Source organism: Protopterus annectens, chromosome 14.part0 (assembly GCF_019279795.1).
Source record: "Protopterus annectens isolate FY-2018-M chromosome 14.part0, PAN1.0, whole genome shotgun sequence".
In the NCBI taxonomy this organism is placed as follows: domain Eukaryota; kingdom Metazoa; phylum Chordata; order Ceratodontiformes; family Protopteridae; genus Protopterus; species Protopterus annectens.
Genome location: NC_056748.1, coordinates 70057932 through 70081917, shown reverse-complemented (window position 1 = coordinate 70081917; position 23986 = coordinate 70057932). Strand labels below are relative to the sequence as shown.

Sequence of the window (23986 nt, the reverse complement as noted above, 5' to 3'; positions counted from 1 at the left end):
AGCTGTTAGGGCATTCTGCACTGCTAGCATTTCTTTTTGATTGATATGCAGGTGTCTCTGATCTGTAGTCCATTTGCCCTGAATGCACTGCCCTGCCATGTGTGCTCCCCAAGCATAGTCCGATGCATCTGTTGTCATAGTTTGCCTGGCTGTTGGTAAGGTGAAAGGCTGACCCTTGTTGAGGTGACATGCCTGTGCCCACCATAGAAACTCCTGTTGAAGGCAGGGAATGAGTGGTATCATTGTTTTCAAGCTGTGGCTGTGCTGAGTCCATACACTTTTCAGGTACCATTGTAATTTCCTCATATGCAGTTTTGCAAATGGTATTAGTAGTATGCAAGATGCCATGAATCCCAAGGCCTGCAGAATTTTTCTTGCAGGGAGTTGGGTCTTTGTTGCCATTATTTTGAAATATTGAAACAGCTGTCATTGCTTGTCTGGCATGAGATTAGCCATCTGGGCCATTGTATTCAAGCTGGCACCCAGGAATATTATGTTTTGTGAGGGTACTAGTTTTGATTTCTTTTCATTTACTGTGTACCCTAGGCAACTTAGAAGGTGTTTGACAAATGCCAGATGCTTTAAAAAATGTCTTTGCTTTCTGATTGAATAAGGCAGTCGTCCAGGTATGGGTATATTTGAATTCCTCTTTGTCTGCAGTATGCAATTACTGGTGCCAGGCATTTTGTGAAGACCCTGGGTGCAGTAGATAAGCCAAAGGGCAGTGCAGAGAATTGATAATGCGTTGAACCTGCAATGAAGCGAAGGTATCTTCTGCAATTTTGTCTGATAGGGACATGCAGGTATGCCTCCTTGAGGTCCAAAGTGACTAGCCAAGCATTCTTGCCCAGCATGGGAAGAAGCTGCTGTAGTGTTAGCATCTTGAATTTTGGTACTTGCAGATACATGTTCAGAATTGAAAGATCCAGAATGGGTCTCCATGCTTTGTCCTTTCTTGGGACTAGGAAGAGTCTTGAGTAAAATCCTTGTCCTTGCTCCTGTGCAGGTACCTGTTGAATGGCTCTCATGTTCATGAGAACTGTAATTTGTTTTTGTGCCTCTGCCCATTGGTTTGGTGGCAGATTTGGCATTCCTTTGATCCTTGGCAAGGTATGAAAGTGGAATCTGTATCCTTGAGAGACAATGTTTGGAACCCATTTGTCTTTTGTGATGATGTGCCAGTTGTTTGCAAAAAATGCTAGTTTTCCTCCCAAGGGAGTTGCCAGGAGAGATTTGCTTAGTAGTTTGAGGATAGAGTCATTGCGTTTGTCTTCTGCTAGCCTGGGGCCTGTCTTCTCCTCCTTTCTGGGTAGCAGAATCCCATTGGCGAGGTTTGTAAGGGCCCTGTGACTGGCCTCTGCCCCTTGGGCATCTGTATTTGCCCCTCTGTGATCTGTCTGAAGGTGGAAAGGACCAGTTTTTTGTTGGCCAATTTCTGCTGAAACGAGGGGGTTGTACCTGCAAAAAATCCTTGACCGTTTGCATAGACTTTGCCTTATTCTCCATTTTCTTTAAAACCTCTTCTGCTTTGGCACCAAATAATACATCCTGTTGTAAAGGTGCATCCAATATTTTTGCTTTAACATGGTCAGGGAGGGTTTGTTCTTTTAACCAAGCATGTCTACGTATGACAGAGCCAGTAACAGCTGCTCTACAGGACGCTTCCAATGAATCAAATCCGCATTGTAAAGTATGTTTGCCCACCTGTTCAGCTGCATGCAACAGATCCTGCATTTCCTTGAATTCAGGCTATTCTGAATGTGTGCTCATTTTTTGTTTTAACTGAGACATTAGGAATTGTTGATATTTCAACATGTGAAACTGGCAATTTAATGCTCTCATCTCATAGCCAGAGTTGCTGAGGTGTATATTTTCTTTCCCCATCTATCTAGGGCTCTGGAATCCCTTTCAGAGGGCACAGGATTTTTAGCCATAGAAGCTTTTGCTCCCTTAGGACCCTGGGAAATTGTTTCTGGGTCAGCTACAGGGCTTTTATAAAGGAATTTGTGCGAGTCAGGTACTCTGTAGTATCTGTCTGGTTTGGCTGGAGCAGGAGGTAGAGAGTCTGGATTTAAACTAGACTCCAAGTAAACATCATCCACAATATCTAAAACAGGAGGGATAGCAAGAGATCTGTGCTGGGGTAGTAAAATGAACTCTTGGAGCCTTTTCTTAGAATCTGAGTAATCCTGGCCTTCCCAGTGGAAATGTTCCCTCATGGTATGCAAAGTTTCCCCAAAGGAGTAGTCTTCAGGGGGAAGATGCTGAGGGAATAGAATCTTCAGCATCAGAATCCTCATAAGGTGGAAAAGTGTAATCCTGTTCCTCAGAAGAATCTGAGGAGAGAGAAACCTGGTCAGAGGATGCATAATCCTCCTCTTGGTCTTTTATCAGAAGGGGATGGGAACCCCTGATAAGGGTAATCAAATCTTAAGCCATCTTAAGCATTTGTTTCTTAGCCATGGGGCCTTGAACTGTAGACTGATGTGCAGTTTTCTTTGGTTTTAAAGGAGTTTTAAGTTTAGCATAAGATTTAATGGTGAGTGTAGTCGGTCTGAAGACACCTTCTACAACCGAAGGTGTTTCCGTTGCACCTGTCTAGTTCTGCTCCGGTGTCAGTAGATGGCTGCATCGGCCTAGTAGACTCCGTTTGGGAATCCGCAGCTGTCTGGGGTTCCAGTTCTGCAGTCATCAGGGGCTGCATAGGCGCCTCACTGAAAACCGGAGAAAGTACAGTTTTGTACCTACCATAAATGTAGATGTTCGAGTGCTAATACAGCTGCAGTCATAACAGATGGGTTCTCCTGCCGTCAGGCGGGTCCTCGGTCGGCCGAATTCCAAAGTCTAGGTCTGGCGTCGGTTGTCGTCGCTTCTTCCCTGACGTCAGTGCGACAGGGGTATAAAGGAACCAGCCAACGCCATTTTCTTCAGTTTTTCTTGCCCCAGATGTCAGGTGCCCCCAGAAGGAAGGCAATACATAAATTGGTGTAATAATGCAGTGTAATATAATCAAAATACAGTAGTTGCAAGCAAATACATCATAAATGAATACCCCAATCAGGTTGTATGAGGATGTGTTAGCCTATAGGCCCGTCCCAAGAGGGGAAGGAGGGAGGGAAACCTGGACTGCAGCTGTATTAGCACTCAAACATCTACATTTATGGTAGGTACAAAACTGTACTATGTTCATCGTGCATACAGCTGCAGTCATAACAGATGGGTAGAATCCCAAAGCTAAGAAAGGGGTGGTAGGCACTAGGTGGAACTAGGAGGAGCCAAAATTCCCTGCAAGACTGCAGTGGCAAAGCCTGCTCTAGTTTTGGAGTATAATGGTAGGTTGTAGTGCTTGGAGAAGGTATGCACAGAACTCCAAGTGGCTGCTTCCAAAATATCTTTGGTAGGAACTCCTCTGAGGAAAGCTGCAGAGGTGACTGTGGCCCTGGTGGAATGAGATCTAATGCCTGTAGGTACAGTTTTGCCATGAAAGGAATAGCAAAAGCGTATGCAGTGGGCTATCCATTTTGAGATTGTCTGTTTGGAAATTGGCTTTCCTTGAGCTCCTACAGCATAGGACACAAAGAGCTGTTCTGATTTTCTGAAAGGCTTTGTTCTGTCCAAATAATACCGCAGCTGTCTGTGGATGTCCAAGGAATGTAGTAATCTCTCCCCTTTGTTTTGAGGATTAGGATAAAAAGTAGGTAAATGTATGGCCTGATTTAAAGCTACCCTGGATACCACTTTAGGTATAAAGGACGGGTTGGTTCGTAAGGAAACTCTGTCCTGATGGAAGATGATAAAAGGCTGCACAGCCATGAGAGCCTGTAGTTCTGAAACTCTGTGAGCTGAGGTGATAGCCAGAAGGAAAGCTGTTTTCCAGGACAAATATTGCAAATCTGATGAGGCAGCTGGCTCAAAGGGAGGCAAGGTCAGTTTTTCCAGAATGAAATTAAGATCCCAAGCAGGTATTGGTTGTTTCCTTGGAGGTCTTAGATTCTTAGCCCCTCTGAGGAACTGTCTTAAGAGAGGGTGAGAGAATAAAGGTGGATCAGTGTTGTATTCTGCAGAAATGGCTGAGGTATGGATTTTGATGGAGGAGAATGAAAGTCCACTGCTTAGCAGCTCACCCAAATACTGTAGTATTTGAGGTAAATTCAGTTTTCCAGGATCCTGGCCCTTTTTCTCATTCCAGACACAAAACCGTTTCCATTTTGCAGAGTAAGCTTTTCTAGTTGATGGCCTTCTGGCCTCCAAAATGACATCCTGCACCTCCTTGGAGAGTAGGGTCTGTTGTGATGCTAAGGAATCTTCCATGCGGCTAGATTGAGTGTTTTTAGCTGGCTGTGAAGAGTTTTGAAGCTGTGCTGAGTCAGAAGAAGAGGCATTAGAGGCAGGGTCCATGGTGGGGAATGCGTCAGGCTCCTCAGGAGTGGGTACCAGTGTTGCCTTGGCCAGTCTGGAGCAATGAGAATCATCCTTGGTCTGTCTGCTCTGGTTTTCAATAGAACTTTGGGCAGCAGAGGAACAGGTGGGAAGGCATAAACTGTCATTGATGTCCAACTGAAAGAGAGAGCGTCCACTCTCCAGGCCTTTGGATGGAAAATCCTTGAGCAGAATTTTGTCAATTGGTGATTTTTGTGGGAGGCAAAGAGATCTATGTCTGGCCTTCCCCATTCTTGGATTATTTCTGTAAAAACTTTTGGATGCAATTTCCATTCGTGTGGATCTGTCATATTCCTGCTTAGGTTGTCTGCCAGCGTGTTTTCCTTGCCTGGCAAGTACTGTGCTTGTAGTTCCATTTGTAAGTCCATGGCCCTGTTCCAAAGTCACATGGCCAGTCTGCATAGGGGGTAAGAATGTGTTCCTCCCTGTTTGTTTATGTACCACATAACTGTGGTGTTGTCCGTTCTTATCAATAGTTGACCTGGTTGTAGAAGGTCCTTGAAAGCTATAATAGCATTTATTACTGCTAGCATTTCCTTTTGATTGATGTGAAGGTGCTTTTCTTTTTGGGACCATTTGCCCTGAATGCACCGATCTGTCATGTGCGCCCCCCAGGCGTAGTCCGAGGCGTCTGTTGTGATGACTTGATTTGCTTGAGGCTTGCTGAATGGAAGACCTGTGTTTGTTTGGCATGCTTGAGCCCACCACAGAAATTCCTTTTGCAGACATGGAATTAGTGGTATAATTGTTTCCAAACTGTGGCTGTGTTGAGACCATATGTTTTTCAGGTACCATTGTAGTTTCCTCATATGCAGCTTTGCACATGGGATTAGTAAGATGCAAGATGCCATGAATCCCAGAGCCTGCAGGATTTTCCTTGCAGTCAGCCTGGTGCAATTTGCTAGTGCTCTGAAGTATTGAATTAGTTGCCCCTGCTTCTCTGGCGTGAGGTAGGCCATCTGGGTGTTTGTGTCCAAGTTGGCACCCAGGAAAATTATCTTCCGAGAGGGTATTAGCCTTGATTTCTTTTTGTTGACTGTGTATCCCAGAGAGTTCAACAACATTATTACATAAGCCAGATGTTTCAGAAGAATGTGCTTGCTGTCCGCTTGGATCAGGCAGTCATCCAAATAGGGGTATATTTGTATCCCTTGAAGTCTGCAGTAGGCAATTACTGATGCCAGGCATTTTGTCAATACTCTGGGTGCAGTAGATAAGCCAAAGGGCAATGCAGAGAACTGATAATGGGTTGAACCTGCAAGAAATCTGAGGTACCTTCTGCAATTTTGTCTGATTGGGACATGCAGGTATGCCTCCTTGAGGTCCAATGTTACCAGCCAAGACTCCTTGCCCAGCATGGGAAGAAGTTGCTATAGAGTGAGCATCTTGAATTTTGGTACGAGTAGAAATGTGTTTAGGATGGATAGGTCCAAAATAGGTCTCCAATCTTTTCCCTTCCTTGGTACCAGAAATAGCCTGGAATAAAAACCTTGACCTTGTTCGTGCATAGGTACCTCTTGAATAGCTTTCATGTTTATGAGATCTGTAATTTGCCTTTGTGCCTCTGCCCTTTGATTGTGTGGCAGGTTTGGCATGCCTTTCATTTTTGGAAGGGTGTGAAAATGGAATTTGTAGCCTCTGTTTATAATGTCCAGGATCCATTTGTCCTTTGTGACAATATGCCAATTTTTTGAAAATAATGCCAGCTTTCCTCCTAAGGGGGCTGTCATTTGAGACTTGCTTAGCATGCAAAGGGGAAAGTCATTGGGTTTGCTTTCTGAAAGATTGCGAGTTATCCTCACCACCTCTTTGTGTAGGAGCTTGCCATTGTCTGCCTCTAAACGATCCTTGGGATTGTCCTCTGCCCCTTGGGCGCCTGTATCTGCCTCTTTGGGGTCTGTCCGTGGCAGGAAAGGACCAATTTTTGGAAGGCCAATTTCTACTGAAATGTGGGGGTTGTACCTGTAGAAAATCTTTCACAGTTTGCATTGATTTAGCCTTTTCCTCCATTTTCCTTAATATCTCCTCAGCATTAGCACCAAATAGTACATCCTTTTGAAGAGAGGCGTCTAGTAATTTAGCTTTGAAATGATCAGGCAAGGCTTGTTCCTTGAGCCAGGCATGTCTACGTATGACTGATCCTGTAACAGCAGCTCTACATGAGGCCTCTAGAGCATCAAAACCACATTGTAAGGTATGCTTGCCCACTTGTTCTGCACTATGCATCAAATCCTGCAACTCCTTCAAGTCTGGTTGTTCAGGTTGTGACATTTTACTTTTCAATTGTGATAACAAAAACTGTTGGTATTTTAGCATATGGAACTGACAGTTTAAGGCCCTCATGGTTAAGGTAGCCGAGGTATATACCTTTTTTCCCCACCTTTCTAAGGATCTGGAATCTCTCTTGGAAGGCAAGGGATTTTTAGCAGTGGAGGCCTTAACTCCCTTGGGGCCCTGTGAGATGGTTTCTGGGTCAGCAGCATGGCTTTTGTATAGAAATTGGTGTGAGTCAGGAACCCTGTAGTACCTGTCAGGCTTAACTGGAGCTGGAGGCAGAGAGTTCGGGTTAAGGCAGGCCTCCGAGTAAACATCATCTAGGATGTCCAAGACAGGAGGTATAGCCAGAGGCCTGTGCTGAAGTAGCAAGAGAAATTCCCTAAGCCTTTTCTTGGAATCTGAATAATCTTGGCCTTCCCAGTGGAAGTGTTCCCTTAAGGTATGCAAAGTTTCCCCAAATGAGTAATCCTCTGGGGGGGATACAGAAGGGATGGACTCCTCCGCATCAGAGTCTTCAAAAGGGGAGTAAGAATGTTCCTGATCATCAGAGTGCTCTGAAATAATGGAGCCCTGATCAGAGGAGGGGGAATCTTCCTCCACTCTGGGCCTTTTGTCCGGTGGGGGTTGAGAACCTCTGATAATAGTAATTAAATCCTCAGCCATTTTAAGCATCTGATTTTTAGGCATGGGGCCTGGAGATGGGCCCTGTGTAGCTTGTCTCTTAGAGTGCATGGTAGCTTTAGACTTAGTGAAAGCCTTGATGGAGAAAGAAGAGGAAGGTCTGAAGACACCTTGAGTGGAGGTGGACCTGTCCACATTTTGAGTTTCAATGCCAAGAGTGGCTTCGGTATCTGTAGTCGGGGTGTGGGCCGAGGAGCCTGCGACCTCGGGCACAGGAGACACCGCCAAAGAAGTGTCGTTGGTAGTCATGGGCTGCGTAGGTGCCTCACTGAGAACCGGACCACGTGTAGTCGGCTTTGGCGTGGTGTCGGTAGAGGCTGCGGACCTCGTGTGTCGGTCCTTATCTTTGCGTTTTTTTGATAAAACTGGAGTCGGAGTATCCGACGATATAATATAGTTAAATGTTTTCCCAAAATAATGCTGGGGCAAACTCCGCCCGACGCTTAATAGTGCGTTTGTTGAATGTAGCACAAAAGCGACAGACCGAGACGTCGTGGTCTGGGCCTAAACAAGGTATACAGAGGGAATGGAAATCCTTATGTGGTATTTGCTTCCCACAAGAAATACAATTATTAACTTTGTCTGACATCGGTCTGAGGCAAGAAAAGTTTCCCCAACGGGATACTTAGCTTTCAAGAAGACTTTGGTTTCAAAATTTTCGTAATTTCAGGAGCTGGCCGACCGGCACTTGCGAACTGCTTCTGCTTCGGGCACTGCATGCAAGAAAGACTGAAGAAAATGGCGTCGGCTGGTTCCTTTATACCCCTGTCACACTGACGTCAGGGAAGAAGCGGCGACAACCGACGCCGGACCTAGACTTTGGAATTCGGCCGACCGAAGACCCGCCTGACGGCAGGAGAACCCATCTGTTATGACTGCAGCTGTATGCACGATGAACATCAGGCGACAGGCCCAACTGAGGCCTCGGTGTCTGGCTTATTCCTAGGCTGCCTGTCCTTATCCTTGCGTTTTTTATGAATGGTGGTCGTCGGCTGCTCCGACAGCATGATATAATTAAATTTCCTACCAAAGTAATGCCGTGCAAAGTCAAAACGGCGTTTGATAGTTCGTTTATTAAACCTAGGGCAAAACCGACAACCTGTGACGTCGTGGTCTGGGCCTAGGCAAGGAATACAATAGGAATGGAAGTCCTTATGAGGTATTTGCTTCCCACAAGAAATGCAATTGTTAACTTTTTCTGACATCGGACTGAGGCAAGAAAATGTTCCCCAATGGGGTACTTAGCTTTAATGAAGACTTCAGACTGAAATTCAAATCGAAAATCTCAGGTGTTGGCCGACCGGCACTTGCGAACTGCTTCTGCTTCGGGCACTGCGCGGCAAGAAAGACTGAAGAAAATGGCATCGGATGCCTCTTATATACCCCTGGCGCACTGACGTCAGGGAAGAAGCGACAGCAACCGATGCTGGACCAAGACTTTGGAATTTGGGCCGACTGCGGGACCACCTGATGGCAGGATAATCCAAGTGTGATGACTGCAGCAGGGTAACACGATGAACATCTCCCTTAGCCTTTTCTTAGATGGGGTAATCCTGAGCTTCCCAGTGGAAATGTTCCCTAAGGGTATGTAAGGTCTCAACAAAGGATAGGTCCTCATGCAGATGGGATGGATTCCTCTGCATCAGAATCCTCAAAGGTGGTAAGGGACTGTTGTTCATCTTCTGAATCCAAACAATCAGGTTCTTCAGTGTCAGGTTCTGACAGAATCTCAGGGGAAAGATCCCTTTTCGTTTGGGATGGGGTGGTCTGGTTTTCAGTGATAAGTGAGATAAGGTCCTCTGCCATCTTAAGGAGTTGTTCTGACTGAGTAGGTTGTGCTTGAGGAAGATGGCAGCTAGGAATTGTTTTTCTGGTAGTGGTCTTGCTCTTAGGCCTCAGTGTTTCAATGGTCCTGGGTGCAGCTGTAACCAGTGGCATGGTAGTCGGCCTTTGTCTGGCGTTGGTTGTCCAGAAAACCTCCTCAGAAGCCAGTGCCTGCATAGCGGCTCCGGAACCAACTGCAGGGCTGACAATTGAAATATCAGCAGATATGGACTGTTCCGGCGGTGTACTAGACTCCAAATGGGTCTTGGTAGGGGCCTGTGAAGGAACAGCATCAGGCATCAGGGGCCGCGTAGGCGCCTCACTGAATTCCGATGTACTGACGACTGGCGTCAAAGAGGAGTCATCCAAAGACCTAGTTTTATGTGGTCTGTCCCTTTCTTTAGCTTTTCTCTTTTCATATTGCGCAGACAATTTCTGCTCTACGGCGAATGGTCCTAGAGTTAAACAGGGAGTAGAACTGGCACCCAGGGACATTGTGGTCTGGGCCTAAACAGGTTACACAAAGCTTATGGAAGTCTCAGTGTGGTATTTGTTTTCCACAGCAGAGACAATTATTTACTTTTTCAGACATTGGTTAGTGCAAGAAAAAGATCCCCAATGGGGTACTTAGCTTTAGTCATTTTCAACTTCATTCTGGGAACAGTAGACCGATGGACAGGCAAACTGCTTCTGCTTTGGGCTCCACGCAAGAAAGACTGATGTAATGGTGTCGGCTGCCCTGCTTTATACCACTAATGACCTGACGGCAGTCCCACGTAACTGCAGTTGATGCAGGAGGGAAAATCTTTACTTCTTTTATTCAGGTCGGCCAAGGGATACCCAGCAGGGATAACCCACAAGTGATGACTGCAACAGTGAAACACGAAGAACATCTTCTGTGTGACTCTTTAATTTACCTATTCTAATTTCTGTCTGACTCACAAGAGACAGAGCTGTGGTCTCCTTTCAAGTTTAATGTGGAGTTAAAAGCAGAACACATGTAAAACACAGTGTAAAGAAATCAAATCATAATATACAAAATAGAACTAAGGACAGTAAAGTAATAAAAAGTACAAGAAATCAAAAGCAAACTAACCTTTCCCTCACAGCAAGCTGTAGCAGAGTCTAGGTAAGCTTTTCCAGTAAAGCTTTGAAATGTATTTTACCTCTTATATAGAAGGTTTAATTCCTAGCTCCACCCCCTCAGTTCACAGAAGATTAACCTTAACTGACCTGTTCTAACTTCTGTGTGACTCCTTAATTGACCTGTTTTAATTTCTGTCTAACTCACAAGAGACAGAGCTATGGTCTCTTTTCAAGTTTTAATATGCAAACTTCAAGTGGCAAACTTCACGACACCCATGCAGATGGACAATAGTGGTACGACTGCTGAATCCTACACAAATGCACCAGATTGCCTCGTGGTTTTGGCATCTTTTCAGACTTGTTGGCTGTTGGGGAAGCACCCACCAAGAGGAGAAAACGCTGAGAGAAGAAAGGAGCTACTTTTGAGATTTTAAGTATTTTTCTTCAGATTATTTGCTAAGCTTTTCTGCATAGCCGCCTACTTTGAGCATTTTCTGGCTTGTTAAACTTGATTTCTGCATTGGTAACTGTATTTAGAACACAACCTAGAGCTGTTTACTGAATTTCCTGTTTGCACTTATTTTTAAAATTGTTTTTTTCTTAAAACTTGCATTTTATCTGTCTCTGGCCTAGCACTCAAGTGTGAGGTCATTTACTGCACTGTTATAACTTGTTGATACTTGTGAACCTCTGCTATCTTTAAAAAAACAAAAAAAAAAAAAAAAAAAAACCTGCTTTTTTCCCACTTTTCTGAGATTTAAAAAAGTTCAGTTACAGGCTTGCTGTTCTGAACTGTAAGTTTCTTGGAGGCCATTTTTTGCTTGGGCTAAAGGGAAGTCTCTCTGTTCATCAGTGGCAGTGATAAACATTGAGCAGCCTGCCTGCCCCTGTGGGAGTGGTTACTGCTTTGAAACTGTAGTTTTATTGGCCATTTTGGGTCATTTCCAAACTCCTTGATCTCTTAAAACCCTCTTTTGCGCGGTTTTGTGCATAGCGCAACAACCGGCAGCGCCGCCTAATTGGGTTTAAACTATTCCTGGCTCCACGAAGTCTGCTCTTCACTTTTTCCCTTAGAACTGCTCTATCTCTCAAATTAAGCACCATATTCTCATTCTAAGGCCCTTCACTGGTCCAAATAAGTAATCTTACAAGTTAGCACTATTAAACCATAAGCACTACTTACTCTTATACTCTCTACGATTACCTTGACCCCTATTGGTCCATCTTAATTCAGTTTCCCTATATTACTCTAGCATGTCCAAAGGTCAGTCAATGGTTTCCTCTCCAGTCCAGCTGGTGAATCTGGGAATTTTGAGGCAATGTTACAACTGTCTCATGTACACAGACAACCCTCTACTCCTCCAAACAGGTTCAAATATATGTGAGAGATGCAACCATATAGCCAAACTGGAGGCTGAGCTCTCTCATCTCAAAACTGGTAAAACCAGTCAGGAGGAGAAGGTAACCTCACACAACACAATTCCAGTATCACATAGTCCCACCACATCAGCGAACCAAACACATAAATACACAAAAACATACTCAGAAGTTCTAAATAAAAATCTACCTAAGCAACAGAGACCTCCAAAGCAGACATCCAAGCAAACACTACCCCAAAACAAAACACGCACAACACATAGCCCACAAAGTCAGTGTGCCAAGCAGCCACAGCCCTTAAGGCTGAATAACACACCTGATACTCTTGTAATAGGTGACTCTATTGTCAGACACACTGACGTCCCGCTCACCAGGCTGAACAAAGAGAAGGTCACAGTGAGCTGCCTGTCGGGAGCTAGGATCCGCCACATAACGCAAGCACTCAGGTCACTCCAAAGCAAATACAAATATGACTCAGTCATCGTACATGCTGGTGTGAATGACCTGAAACGTACCTCCCTGGACTACATGAAAAGAGACATAGAGGAGCTCTCTGATCATGTAGCTCAGGCCGGTATGACCCTGACCTTGAGCAGCATCTTACCCTCACCTAGAATGATGCCACAGTACAAAGACAAAATGATCGATTTTAACAATTGGCTAAAATTTTGGTGTCATTCAAAGGGGATCCAGTGTCTGTCAGCCTGGGATGATATGCTCAACAAGCCACGTTGCTTCGCTAGGGACGGCTTGCACCTGTCACCACTGGGCTTTCGGATATTGGCAAAGGGTCTTGCCACCCCCACAGTGCCTTTTTTAGGCAAGGCTCAAAAGTCAAACCCACCTCCATAGACAGCACAAGGAACAAGAAACTAAGGGTAATGCTGCTAAACGCCAGAAGTCTTAACCTCAAAATGCACGCACTCGAAGCTCTCCTCAGTATGGAGAACATCGATATCTGTGCAGTGACAGAAACCTGGTTCAAGGCTCCAGAGAGCACCCCAGCACTACCAAGTTATACCTCATATCATGCTTTTCAGCCCCAAAACCCAGACTGAACCACAAAAGGAGGGGGAGTTTCCATATTTATCAAGGATATCCACACCTCCAGGTTAGTGGCATTGCACGAAGTATCGGAGATCATCCATGTGCAACTAACAGTGGGCAAGACTGCTTTTCAGTTTATAGCATCCTACAGACCACCCTCTCAAAGTCAGGAATCCCACTTGGCTTTCCTGAAAACATTGGAGAACATGAAGATCTCTCCGAACACCATTATATTGGGCGACTTCAACTACCCAAACATAGACTGGGAGCACTACTCAAGCCCCAGCACCTTAGCCCAAAGGTTCCTGGAAATTATAAACTCAAATGCTATAGAACAACTAGTCCCCACTCCCACAAGAGGGGATAACATACTAGACCTGATCATTACCAACATGGGTACTCTATGCTCCATACCAGAAGTATATCCCTCATTGGTAAGATCAGACCATAAATTAATTTCACTGGATATCCACATCCCGACCCCACCCCCAACCCAGAAAACCACAGTGAAAAACTTCTCAAAAGCGAACTTCTCACTTCTCAAAACCGAAGTGGAATCCTTCAAGGCCCCAGGGCCAGTGGAAACTACGGCCCAAACTGCAGAATCCTATATAAACGCATTCTACGGACATCTCCAGGAATGCATGGATCATGCTATCCCAAACAAAACCAAGACCCAATCATCCAAAGGCAGGTGTCCAGTCTGGTGGACCCCAGCCATAAATAAACTGTACAACAGAAGGAGGAAGGTACTACATGATAGAGCAAAATCCCTAATAGGGAAGGCAGCTCTGATCAGTACTAGCAAAAACTTACAATCCCTCATAAAATCCTCCAAGGTCAGCTTCGAGAGAAAAATTACACAGGACACTAAAGACAATCATAAGGCTTTTTTCAGTTATGTTAGGAACCTGGGATGCAACTCCCAGACTTGTTCTGAGTTGATTCTAAACGACAAAAAATACACTGAACCCACAGACATCGCCAATATCCTGGCAGACAGGTTCAGTGCAAACTCCCCCCCCCCCCAAAAGAGCAAGTAGCTATCCCAGCAGAGGGCTGCCTCCCAAACATCTCTGATGCTCAGGTGAAGGCTGCTCTCTCCAAAGCAAAAAACATTGCTTCCATGGGACCAGATGGCGTCCCGGGTTGCGTTCTACATGAACTCCAAGAAGAACTAACCCCTCAAATAAAACAGCTGTACAATCTCAGCCTCACTACAGAATATGTGCCCACAGAATGGCGTACAACAACAGTGGTCCCACTCCACAAAGGTGGAGCCTCTACGGATCCTGGAAACTATCGCCCCATAAGCCTGACTAGCCTAGTCTGCAAGGCTATGGAGAGGATCATCATGGAGCTCATAAACAAAGACATTGGGGACCTACAGACAATAGATCCTACCCAATTCGGCTTCGTCAAGGGCAGATCCTGCCTTTTGAACCTGGTTGACTTCTTTGAAACAGTCACCAAAGCCACAGATGAAGGGAAGGTAGTCCACACAGCCTATCTGGACCTAGCAAAGGCATTTGACACAATAACCCACTCGGGCATCATAGATAAGCTATCCAGCTTAAATATAAACCCCTATGTCACAAGATGGGTCGCAAACTGGCTCAAAGACAGAACTCACAGAGTGAGAGTTGCTGGAGCCATGTCAGACTCGAAACCGGTCACAAGTGGCGTCCCACAAGGTTCTGTCCTGGGACCGCTCTTGTTCGGTATATACTTTTCCAAGGTACAGGCCAACGTGGAAGGACTATGGCTCACCAAGTTCACAGATGACTGCAAATTGGGCGCCATAATCGACTCTCCAGCTGACACAAACATCCTTCAAAAAGGTCTCACAGAGACAGATAACTGGTGCCAGAGCCATGGTCTAAAGCTAAATGCCAAAAAGTGTATAGTCATACCTTTTGGCAAAAACAATGTGCCCACAAATTACCACATAGGCGGTAACCCATTAAGTACAGAGAAAGTAATTAGGGATCTGGGGACCCAAGTTGATAGCAATCTCTCCTTTGACAACCACATTGCCAAAGTGGTTAGAAAGACCTTCTACATAGCCCACCTTATCATGAAAGGATTCACATCTAGATCAAGAGAGGTAATTGTGCCCCTTTATTCATCCCTCATCAGGCCTATCATAGAATATAATGCCCCTTTTGGGGTGTACCTTACCCAACACCTGCAGCAATTAGAAAGACCCCAAAAATACCTCACCAAGAGGATCAAGGGACTCAAGCAGATGCCATATGCTGCTCGGTTAAAAAAACACCAGCTCTACTCAGTTGCATACTGCCTACTTCGAGGTGATCTATGCCTGACATATAAAGCTATATCCAATCCAGAATTAATGGACATGCTCCACCTCAGTAAATCTAAATCCCTTAGAGCCACACGCTCGAGGGACTTGAACCTCAGCACAGAAATAAAAAGAACTTGCTGGAGGGACAGATTCATAACCCAGAGGCTCCCTTCGCTCTGGAATAGAATTCCAATTCATGTTAGGCAGAGCACCTCACTGAATCTCTTCAAGAAGAATCTTGATGAGTGGATGGGGGATCGCAGGTTTGTCCCGGGGATTACTTCCTTGTCACTATTAGACAGAGGCACAGTAAGCTAAACCTTAAAAAGGGCACAGTATACTCAAATCAAGGGGTGGCGTAAGCCAAACAAAATCGGGCTAGGCTTTTAATTGCCCCAGGGCAGACAGCCTAGTATGAACCTATAAGCACTTACACAAGTGCATGGATCATGCTATCCCCAACAGAACCAAGATGCTATAAAAATCCCATGACTGGAAGAACTCCCTGGTCAGCCTCAGTAAGAAGTTGAAATCCCTCATAAAATCCTCCAAAGCTAGTTATGAAAACAAAATTGCCACTGATTCTAAAGATAACCGCAAAGCATTCTATTGCTATGTCAAGAATCTCAATGGCAACACTCAGATCTGCACTGAGTTACAGCACAATGGCACTAAATATACAGAACCAACTGATATTGCCAACATCCTGGCAGATAGGTTCAGTGCAAACTTTACCCCCCCCCCCCCAAAGGGTCCATCTCTATACCGGAAGAATGCAAAGTTCCTGTAATCATAGCTGCACAGGTAAAAAAACACACTCTCCAAAGCCAAGAACACAGCATCCATGGGACCTGACAACATCCAAGGCTGCATTCTACATGAACTACAGAATGAACTAGCACCCCACCTAAGCACCATGTTCAATCATAGCCTCACCTCAGGATTTGTGCCCACTGAATGGCGCATAGTGACGGTTATCCCACTCCACAAGGAGGGAGCCACCACGGACCCTGGGAACTACCGCCCCATTAGCCTGACGAGCCTGATCTGCAAGGCCATTGAACGTATCATCATGGAACTTATAAACAAAGACATTGGTAATCTCCAAACTCTGGACCCCACCCAGTTCGGGTTTGTAAATGCAGATCATGCCTCCTAAACCTAATTGACTTCTTTGAAGCAGTCATCAAAGCCGTAGACGAAGGTAAGGTAGTTCACACAGCCTATCTAGATCTCGCAAAGGATTCTGACACCATCCCCCACTCTGGAATTATAGATAAACTCACTAATTTAGGTATAAATCCCTATGTCACAAGATGGGTTGCCAACTGGCTCACTGACAGAACCCACACTGTGAAAGTAGCAGACTCCAAATCTGACTTCAGATCAGTGACAAGTGGAGTACCACAGGGTTCAGTCCTGGTTCCTCTCCTGTTTGGTATCTACTTTTCTGAAGTACAGACTAACACAGAAGGTCTTTGGCTAATGAAGTTCGCAGATGACTGCAAACTAGGAGCCATAATTGAAACTCCTAATGATGTGGACATCCTACAAAAGGGCCTCACTAAGACAGATGCCTGGTGTCAAAGCCATGGTCTCAAGTTCAATGCCGAAAAGTGTATTGTCATCCCCTTTGGTAAAAACTCTGTACCCATGAGCTACCACATAGGTGGTAGTCTACTTCACATTTAAAGTGTGATAAGAGACCTTGGAACACAGGTGGACAGTAGTCTCTCCTTTGATAATCACATCACCACAGTAGTCAGGAAATCCTTCTACATGGCACAACTCATCACAAAAGGTTTCTCATCCAGGAAAAAAAGAGGTCATTGTTCCCCTCTACTCATCACTCATTAGACCCATTATAGAGTACAATGCCCCTTTTGGTATGTACCTCACAAGACATCTACAACAGCTGGAAAGGTTGCAGAAATACCTCACAAAGAGGATTACCGGCCTCAAACAGATGCCCTACGCAGACCGTCTCAAAAAACTCCAGCTTTACTCCGTCGCATATCGCCTACTCAGAGGCGATCTCTGCCTAACATACAAAGCTATGTCAAACCCAGAGCTGTTGAACATGCTCCACTTAAAGAAATCTCAATCTCTCTGAGCTACACACTCTAGGGACTTAACCTTGTCACCACAATAAACAGAACATGCTGGAGGGATAGATTCCTGTCCCAGAGACTTCCCATACTCTGGAACAAACTACATACCTATATCAAACAAAGCTCCTCATTAGCACTCTTCAAGAAAAATCTTGACGATTTGATGGGAAATAGGAAATTCACCCCGAGTATCACCTCTGTGGCTCTGCTGGACAGGGGCACAGGAAAATCATTTTCTTGGGTGGCGAAAGCCAGGGTACCTTTTTGGCTAGGCTTGTATAGGCCCTGGGGCCGATAACCTAGTACCTACCTATGAACCTATGAAAAGCAGAATACAAGTAAAACATAGTGTAAAGAAAACAAATCACAGTATAGAAAAAAGAAAAGGTAATAAAGTAATAGAAACTACATGAAATCAAAAGAAAACTAACCTTTCACTCTCGGCAAGCTGTGGCAGAGTCTATGTCAGCTTTTCCAGTAAAGCTTGGAAATATTTTATTTTACTCCTTAAACAGAAGGTTTAGTTCCTAGGTCCATCCCCTCAGTTCACAGATGATTACCCTTAACTGGCCTGTTCTAACTTCTGTGTGCCTCCTTAATTGAGCTGTTCTAATTTCTGTCTGTCTCACAAGAGACAGAGCTGTAGTCTCTTTTCAAGTTTTAATATGCAATTAAAAGCAGAATACAAGTAAAACACAGTGTAAAGAAAACAAATCACAGTATACAAAATAGAACAAGGTAATAAACGTACACAAAGTACAAGAAATCAAAAGCAAACTAACCTTTCCCTCACAGCAAGCTGCGGCAGAGTCTAGGTGCGCTTATCCAGTAAAGCTAAGCCTTTATTTCCTCTTTTCCATAGATTTGTGGTTTTGTAAGTTCATAGCTAATTACCAGGCCAGCTTTCTTAATGTGTCATTCTAAGATAGGCCAGTTTCCCTGCCAAAGTTAAGAATCAAACACTGTACCTTATGTCTGTGAGTCTACCACCTTAACCATTTTACTAACCACAAATCAATCAATTCATCACTATCTTCTGAAGGAATGAGACATTGGAAAAGGTACTGGAGTGTGGCTGAGGAGGACAGTGGAAAGGGATTGTGTAGCCTATGGATACTATATCTAAAATCCATCTGTGATACATGATGGTCAGAAGGAGGGATAAATGTCCCCATCTTCCCTCAAAAGGCATCTAAATGTTCCTCCAAAAAAAAAATAAATAAAACTAGTGGGAGAGAGTGGTTCATTACACAGTACCTTCCCCACCTCTGTAATAGACTCCTGCTACAAATCAGGCAGTGAGATACATTATTTTCCTTCAGAATTTAACTAAATGATTGACTACATATTTATAAATTCACACCTAGCTTGAATTACCTAGTACACCTTAAAAAAGAAGGGCAGTTTAAAGGTCTACATTGGCAAGATGTAAATGGTCACAAGACTCAGTTGTCTTTTATTTCCTATGACTCTATGATATCCTTGCTTGCTTCAAGGACATTGGTGCTGAGGGCTCAGTACCAAAGCCTATTGACACTGGTGCCAAAAAGGCCTAATGGCAGTGATGCCAACTGATCGGCACTGACCTTCGATGCTGAGAGGTCCCTTGGCATTGTTACCAGCGCTGTACCCTTTTTAGACTGAAGCCTCAAAATCTGACACACTGGACCTGTGGAAAGATGCTAAGGGCATCAGCACCAAACATCAGGAAGAAGAGTTAACCCTGGCACTCAGGGCTGAGGCGACAGGCAGCAGGAAGCGCCCGACATTGAATCTATTGACACTAAAAGAAGCAATGGTGTGAAAAGGTCCATTAGCATCAAAATTGGTGTTTGCAGGTTACATCCCAACTACAATGGAAAAGCACCACTGTAAGGGTTAGTGAAGAGGCGAGGTAAATGCAGGCAGCAAAACACTACTCCAGTCCACCCTGAAACCTGAGAGAAGAAAGGAAGAGATCTGTCTTGAATTGTACAAGAGGACAACCTTTGATATTTTCACTTAGTGCCTACAATAACAGACCTGTGGGAAGAAAAAGAGCAAACAGACAAGGCAAACAAAGGTCTTGAAGGAAATTGTTTGGAAAGGTTCTCCTTTGATAAAGCAGAAACACTCACCTGGAGGGACACTCCTCTACTACACTGACCACCAATTTAAGAATATCTGAATCATACACAAACTCTCCTTCATCCTGCCTGAGTACTTTCGATTGAGGAGGAGAAAATTTATTTGGCAAAACTATCCTTGCCCCTGGACTTAGCATTAGGGATCTCAGAATTATACTTCTTTGAGCTTTGAAAGATGGATGATTCTGGCTGCTCTGATGGTCTCTTTTGGCGGTAACCATTTTAGCATGATCTTACACTTGCAGTCAATTGAGGTTCTGTGGCTAAATTTCCTACAAATATCACACTCAAGATGCTGAGGCCCTAAGAACACATCACATAATAGACACCTGTTATGATGGTATCTTGTGAAAACATAACTCACAGTCTTTGAATCCGGGTGTATATCATAAGATCAAAAGAGAAAAACATTGAACGGCAGAACATCGAACTGCTAACATCAAAACCCGATAACATCGAAAGCTGAGAACATCGAAAATGGAACAACTGAAAAGCAACGGTGGGCCACATCGCAAACGGAACCTCCGAATAGCAACGGTCGGCGGTTAGGGTTAAGGTTAGGTTTAGGGTTAGGATTCTGACCTGTTCTGAGACATTTCACAGTCATATCTTGTCAGTAGTACTCCAGGAGCAGTAGGATAAGCAGCGGCAGCTGTTGCTATTCGGTCACAGGTAAGTGCAGAGGGAGTGGGCGTGGAAGGCTTAATTTTATAGTGTTTAATTACAACACATAGTAATACTGTTGTGGTGTTTAATCAGAGCACATCCTAATATGTGTATGAGTTCTTTGTATGATAGTACAGTTTTACCGGTTATGCTGCTATTAAATCGTAATTTGCACCATATGTTATGCATATGGAGCATTTTACAGTGACGTCAGGGTGTGTGTGTTTAGGAAGGCCAACTATGAGCATCCGGGGTTTCTGTTTTTGATGTTTTCAGCTTTTGAAGTTATCAGGTTTCGAGGTTAGGAGTTCGATGTTCTGACGTTCTATATTTTGCTCTTTCAATGTTATGATATAAACCCTTTGAATCCCACTAGGTTCTCCATATTTCATGAAAACAGTAATTAATCTACAGTGGCAAACAACAGCAGCCAATAAATATACAAATATCCACAAATCAGAGATTAAACACCAAAACAAAGGAACACTCATTGGTAACAATTACAAAGCACACTAACAAACTGCATTTAGGGCTGGGGGAAAATAGAATGTGGCTTAGAGGATTATGGCATTACAACTTCTACAGCTACTTTAAAGATGAAAAAGTGGTTCATTCTCATCAAAAACGGTTGACTTCAAGGTCAGCAAAGTAGATCTGATAAAAATGGAGATGCACAGGAAACTATTGGTAAGACGGAGGAGCTAAAGCCTGGAAAAGTTTGTCTCCGTGCCATTCTTGAAGATGATGAACCAGAATTCAGCAGATTTGTGGTTGCACAGTATTTCCTTTGCATTCACGAATGGAATTTCCAAGAGTTGGTTTGCATAAATTCACAACAAATTTGTTTCAGGCAGATCCTGCATACCTGGTCTAGTGCACAGACTTGCTTTCACTTACCTCAGATACTGACCAAGCTAGAACTACTTATGATAGTAACATAAATTATGTCCCGCCATATATCCCCATTACCTTGCTGTCTTTTAAGATAAATCAAATATTTATTTTACAAAATAAGATAAAAGTAATTTGCTAAACATGCAGATTGCTGACAAAGTCACATGTTTATTTCCAGACCTGAGGTATGAAATGTGTCATCCTCCGTATGAGACATTAAAACAAGGCCCCATCTGCCTGAGGTGGTGGTAGCTTAGGAGAATGTAAAAGATTCCATGGCACCTATAAAAATGGTTTGTAAAGTTCTATGATGCCCTGGCCAAATTTTCCCTAGTAGTATAAATCCCACCTCAGGTCTCCCCTGAAAAGAGGCTACTTGTACTAGCCTAGTGGGACTAACCTGGTCAACAAAAGATAAATAAATAAAATAAAAAAACTATCTTCATTAATAAACTGGAATGCATCAACCAGGTAGTACCTAGTTTCTAGAGTTCATTGACTCTGTAATATCTACAAAACTAGCTATAGTTAGCATGGCTCCTAGATTTTGAATCTAGATACATGACTTGACTTACCAGCTTGGTGATTATTGATATCAGCTTTATCAGCAACACCATTATTTATCTTTCCCAAGGTGGACTGCTTTTTCAGTGATCCATATGGTGCCCTCCTATTTTCAGCTTTTCTTCTTCTTCCACATTTGATTTGATTAGTCAGAAAACGCACTTCCCTAGGGAATGAAGACAGCACCTGTATAGCACCAGATTTTATTTTCTCCACTTGTCCCTCTTCATTGCCATGCTCATCAAAGTGTGCTACTTTGTACAAAGGTAACACATGTAGCTGTTCATCTTCTGGAATAACTCCCAACTTACGGTTCTCTTCTTTAGTTAAAGTACAGACCTGAAATGAGAAAAAGGGGACAAGATAAATATAAAGTGATTTATTATGCTGTTTTGTTCTTAGTCTGGAAAGGGTTATCAAATTGTTAAGTAACTACTGCAAACCCTTTCTGTAAGTTTTGTAAACTGTATGACTTTTACATATTACCTGATCTTATTCTGAGTAACTTATGTCTGCCCTTCTGATCCAGCTTGGAATGGATCGGTGTTTACTCCCCATAATTAGCTATAAGCAGTGCAGGCTGGTAACACCATATGAAATTATAGTAACATTCTTACAGTACCAGGAGATGTACAAGCAGATGTCCCTTAGTTTCATCTTCTGTACCATTTTACTTTGTTCACTTTTCTCTTAAGCTCCCTCACTTGGGGAGGAACACACATGGCACACCGTTTCATGGTATGACACTGTGGGCGGCACTAGGGGAGCATGCCTTGATCCATGATCCTGCCAGCTGGCCCCAAACATAAGCAAGCATACTTTCTGAAATCAAGAAAACAGTAAGGAATTTGATTCTTACACTGTCTACAACTGATATATATAATACTTGCCCAGTTCAAGGGGAACTCCATTGCTTTCTCTGTGTTTGATCCAGTCATCCAGCAGTGGGTCACCATTCATTGATTCTTCGGGTCTGTATTACGTGATCGAATGATTAGGTTAAGAACACCTAAACTTTGACCATGTAATATCAAACTGCAAAATAGTGAACGCCGCCGGGGAAGCATTAACATTGGCCACAAAAAAAAAATTAACTTTACAGCCAAACTAAGTGGGAGGGGGGGGGCAAAGCCCCCCCCCCCCCAACTAAATATAACAACTCTGAGATCACTCCACAGTGGAGAAAATGACAAAATCCAGTGAGTGGCCAAGGGAAATCTTTCCCTGCGTTAAATTGGCCGTTCGCTGTTTTTTGCTTTCGATATTACGTGGTTGATGTTTAGATGTTCGCTCACCTAATCGTTCGATCACGTAATATAGACCTGATTCTTCAACATCAAGAAGTGTAACTCAAAAAAAAAACCCCATAAAACAGAACAATTTTTTTTTTTTGCAGGGAAGTAAGCCTCACTTTAAATCCCCCAGTGTGGATGACATCTACACATTTCTAATTTATGCATACCAACTTCACCGTTGCATTACAGTTGGGAAAATTGAAACAGTCCATGGCAGTGCACCACTGTTTCATTCCTTAAAAGTCAGTGCAGTTTTGATAAACTATGACAAAATGAAACCAAAGAAAACCTGCTGAATGCTGAATGACTCATTGGAGTGTAAATATTGGTCACAGCCCATTCCTCTTGAGCCACTACAGCCACCACAGAATTCCTTAGAGGGATCAGCATGTAAGTTATGCTGGAAGCAGCCAGTTTGTCCTCTGTCCACACACTCTCCAGGCATACCTCTCAAATGTTCAGATTTTTGCCTCATATCTTTTGGTGTACTCCTTCGAAATTCTGTGTTTTTTTCTGACAAAACATTTTTCTAGTAATTTTCAAAGTTTATAACAGCAATATTTAAGAAAAAGAATAAATAAATAAATAAAATAAGTTATGTCTTACCATAATGTTCCATCTGTGTTATTGATCTTCGTTCATTCACTACTGATGGGTTATCGGTTCAATCCTTGGAACCGAGCTGGCTTTATACCAAGCTCGCGTTAGCCAAAAACTCTCGAGCCAAGATCCTACCCAGAATGCTCTGCTCCCTGTTACCTCAGATCGAGTTTGCAAGTTGATAGACAAAAGTAGAGGCTACCTCTGGACATAACAGACCTACAATAAAGGAGTATATTAGGTCAACCAGGAATGTCCGGAGGGTGGGGAGTAATGAATGAATGAAGATCAACAACACAGATGGAACGTTATGGTACGACTAACTTCTTTATCTGATGTTGTTAACCTTCGTTCATTCCCTATTGATGGGACAGAGTCCCCAGATACCTGTAACCCTGGGTGGCCCTCACGGAAGGACATTCCTGAGCACCATGGAGCCAAAAGAAGCTCTAACTCTGGAGGCAAAATCCAATTTGTAATGAAGAATAAAAGTATGAGGTTTGGCCCAAGTTGCAGCTGAGCAAATATCATTGAAGGAAGCCCTAGCATGGAAAGCTGCTGAAGTTGCCATAGACCTTGTAGAATGTGCTTTCACTCTGTGAAGCAAGGTGATATTGTTCTTGCTGTAGATAAAGGTAATGCAATTTCTCAACCATGAAGCCAATGTAACTTTTGAGTCAAGATGACCTA

The 23986-nt window shown here is 43.7% G+C and overlaps 1 protein-coding gene across 1 annotated transcript in view; it reads right to left on the bottom strand.

The window, feature by feature from the left end:
• The window catches only part of TET1 (tet methylcytosine dioxygenase 1), a 1437723-nt gene that overhangs the window by 222421 nt on the left and 1191316 nt on the right, over positions 1 to 23986 (bottom strand). The window contains exon 9 of the mRNA XM_044055524.1: positions 21413 to 21740. Within this exon, the coding sequence (XP_043911459.1) occupies positions 21413 to 21740 (328 nt within the window). The remainder of the gene's footprint in view (positions 1 to 21412; positions 21741 to 23986) is intronic.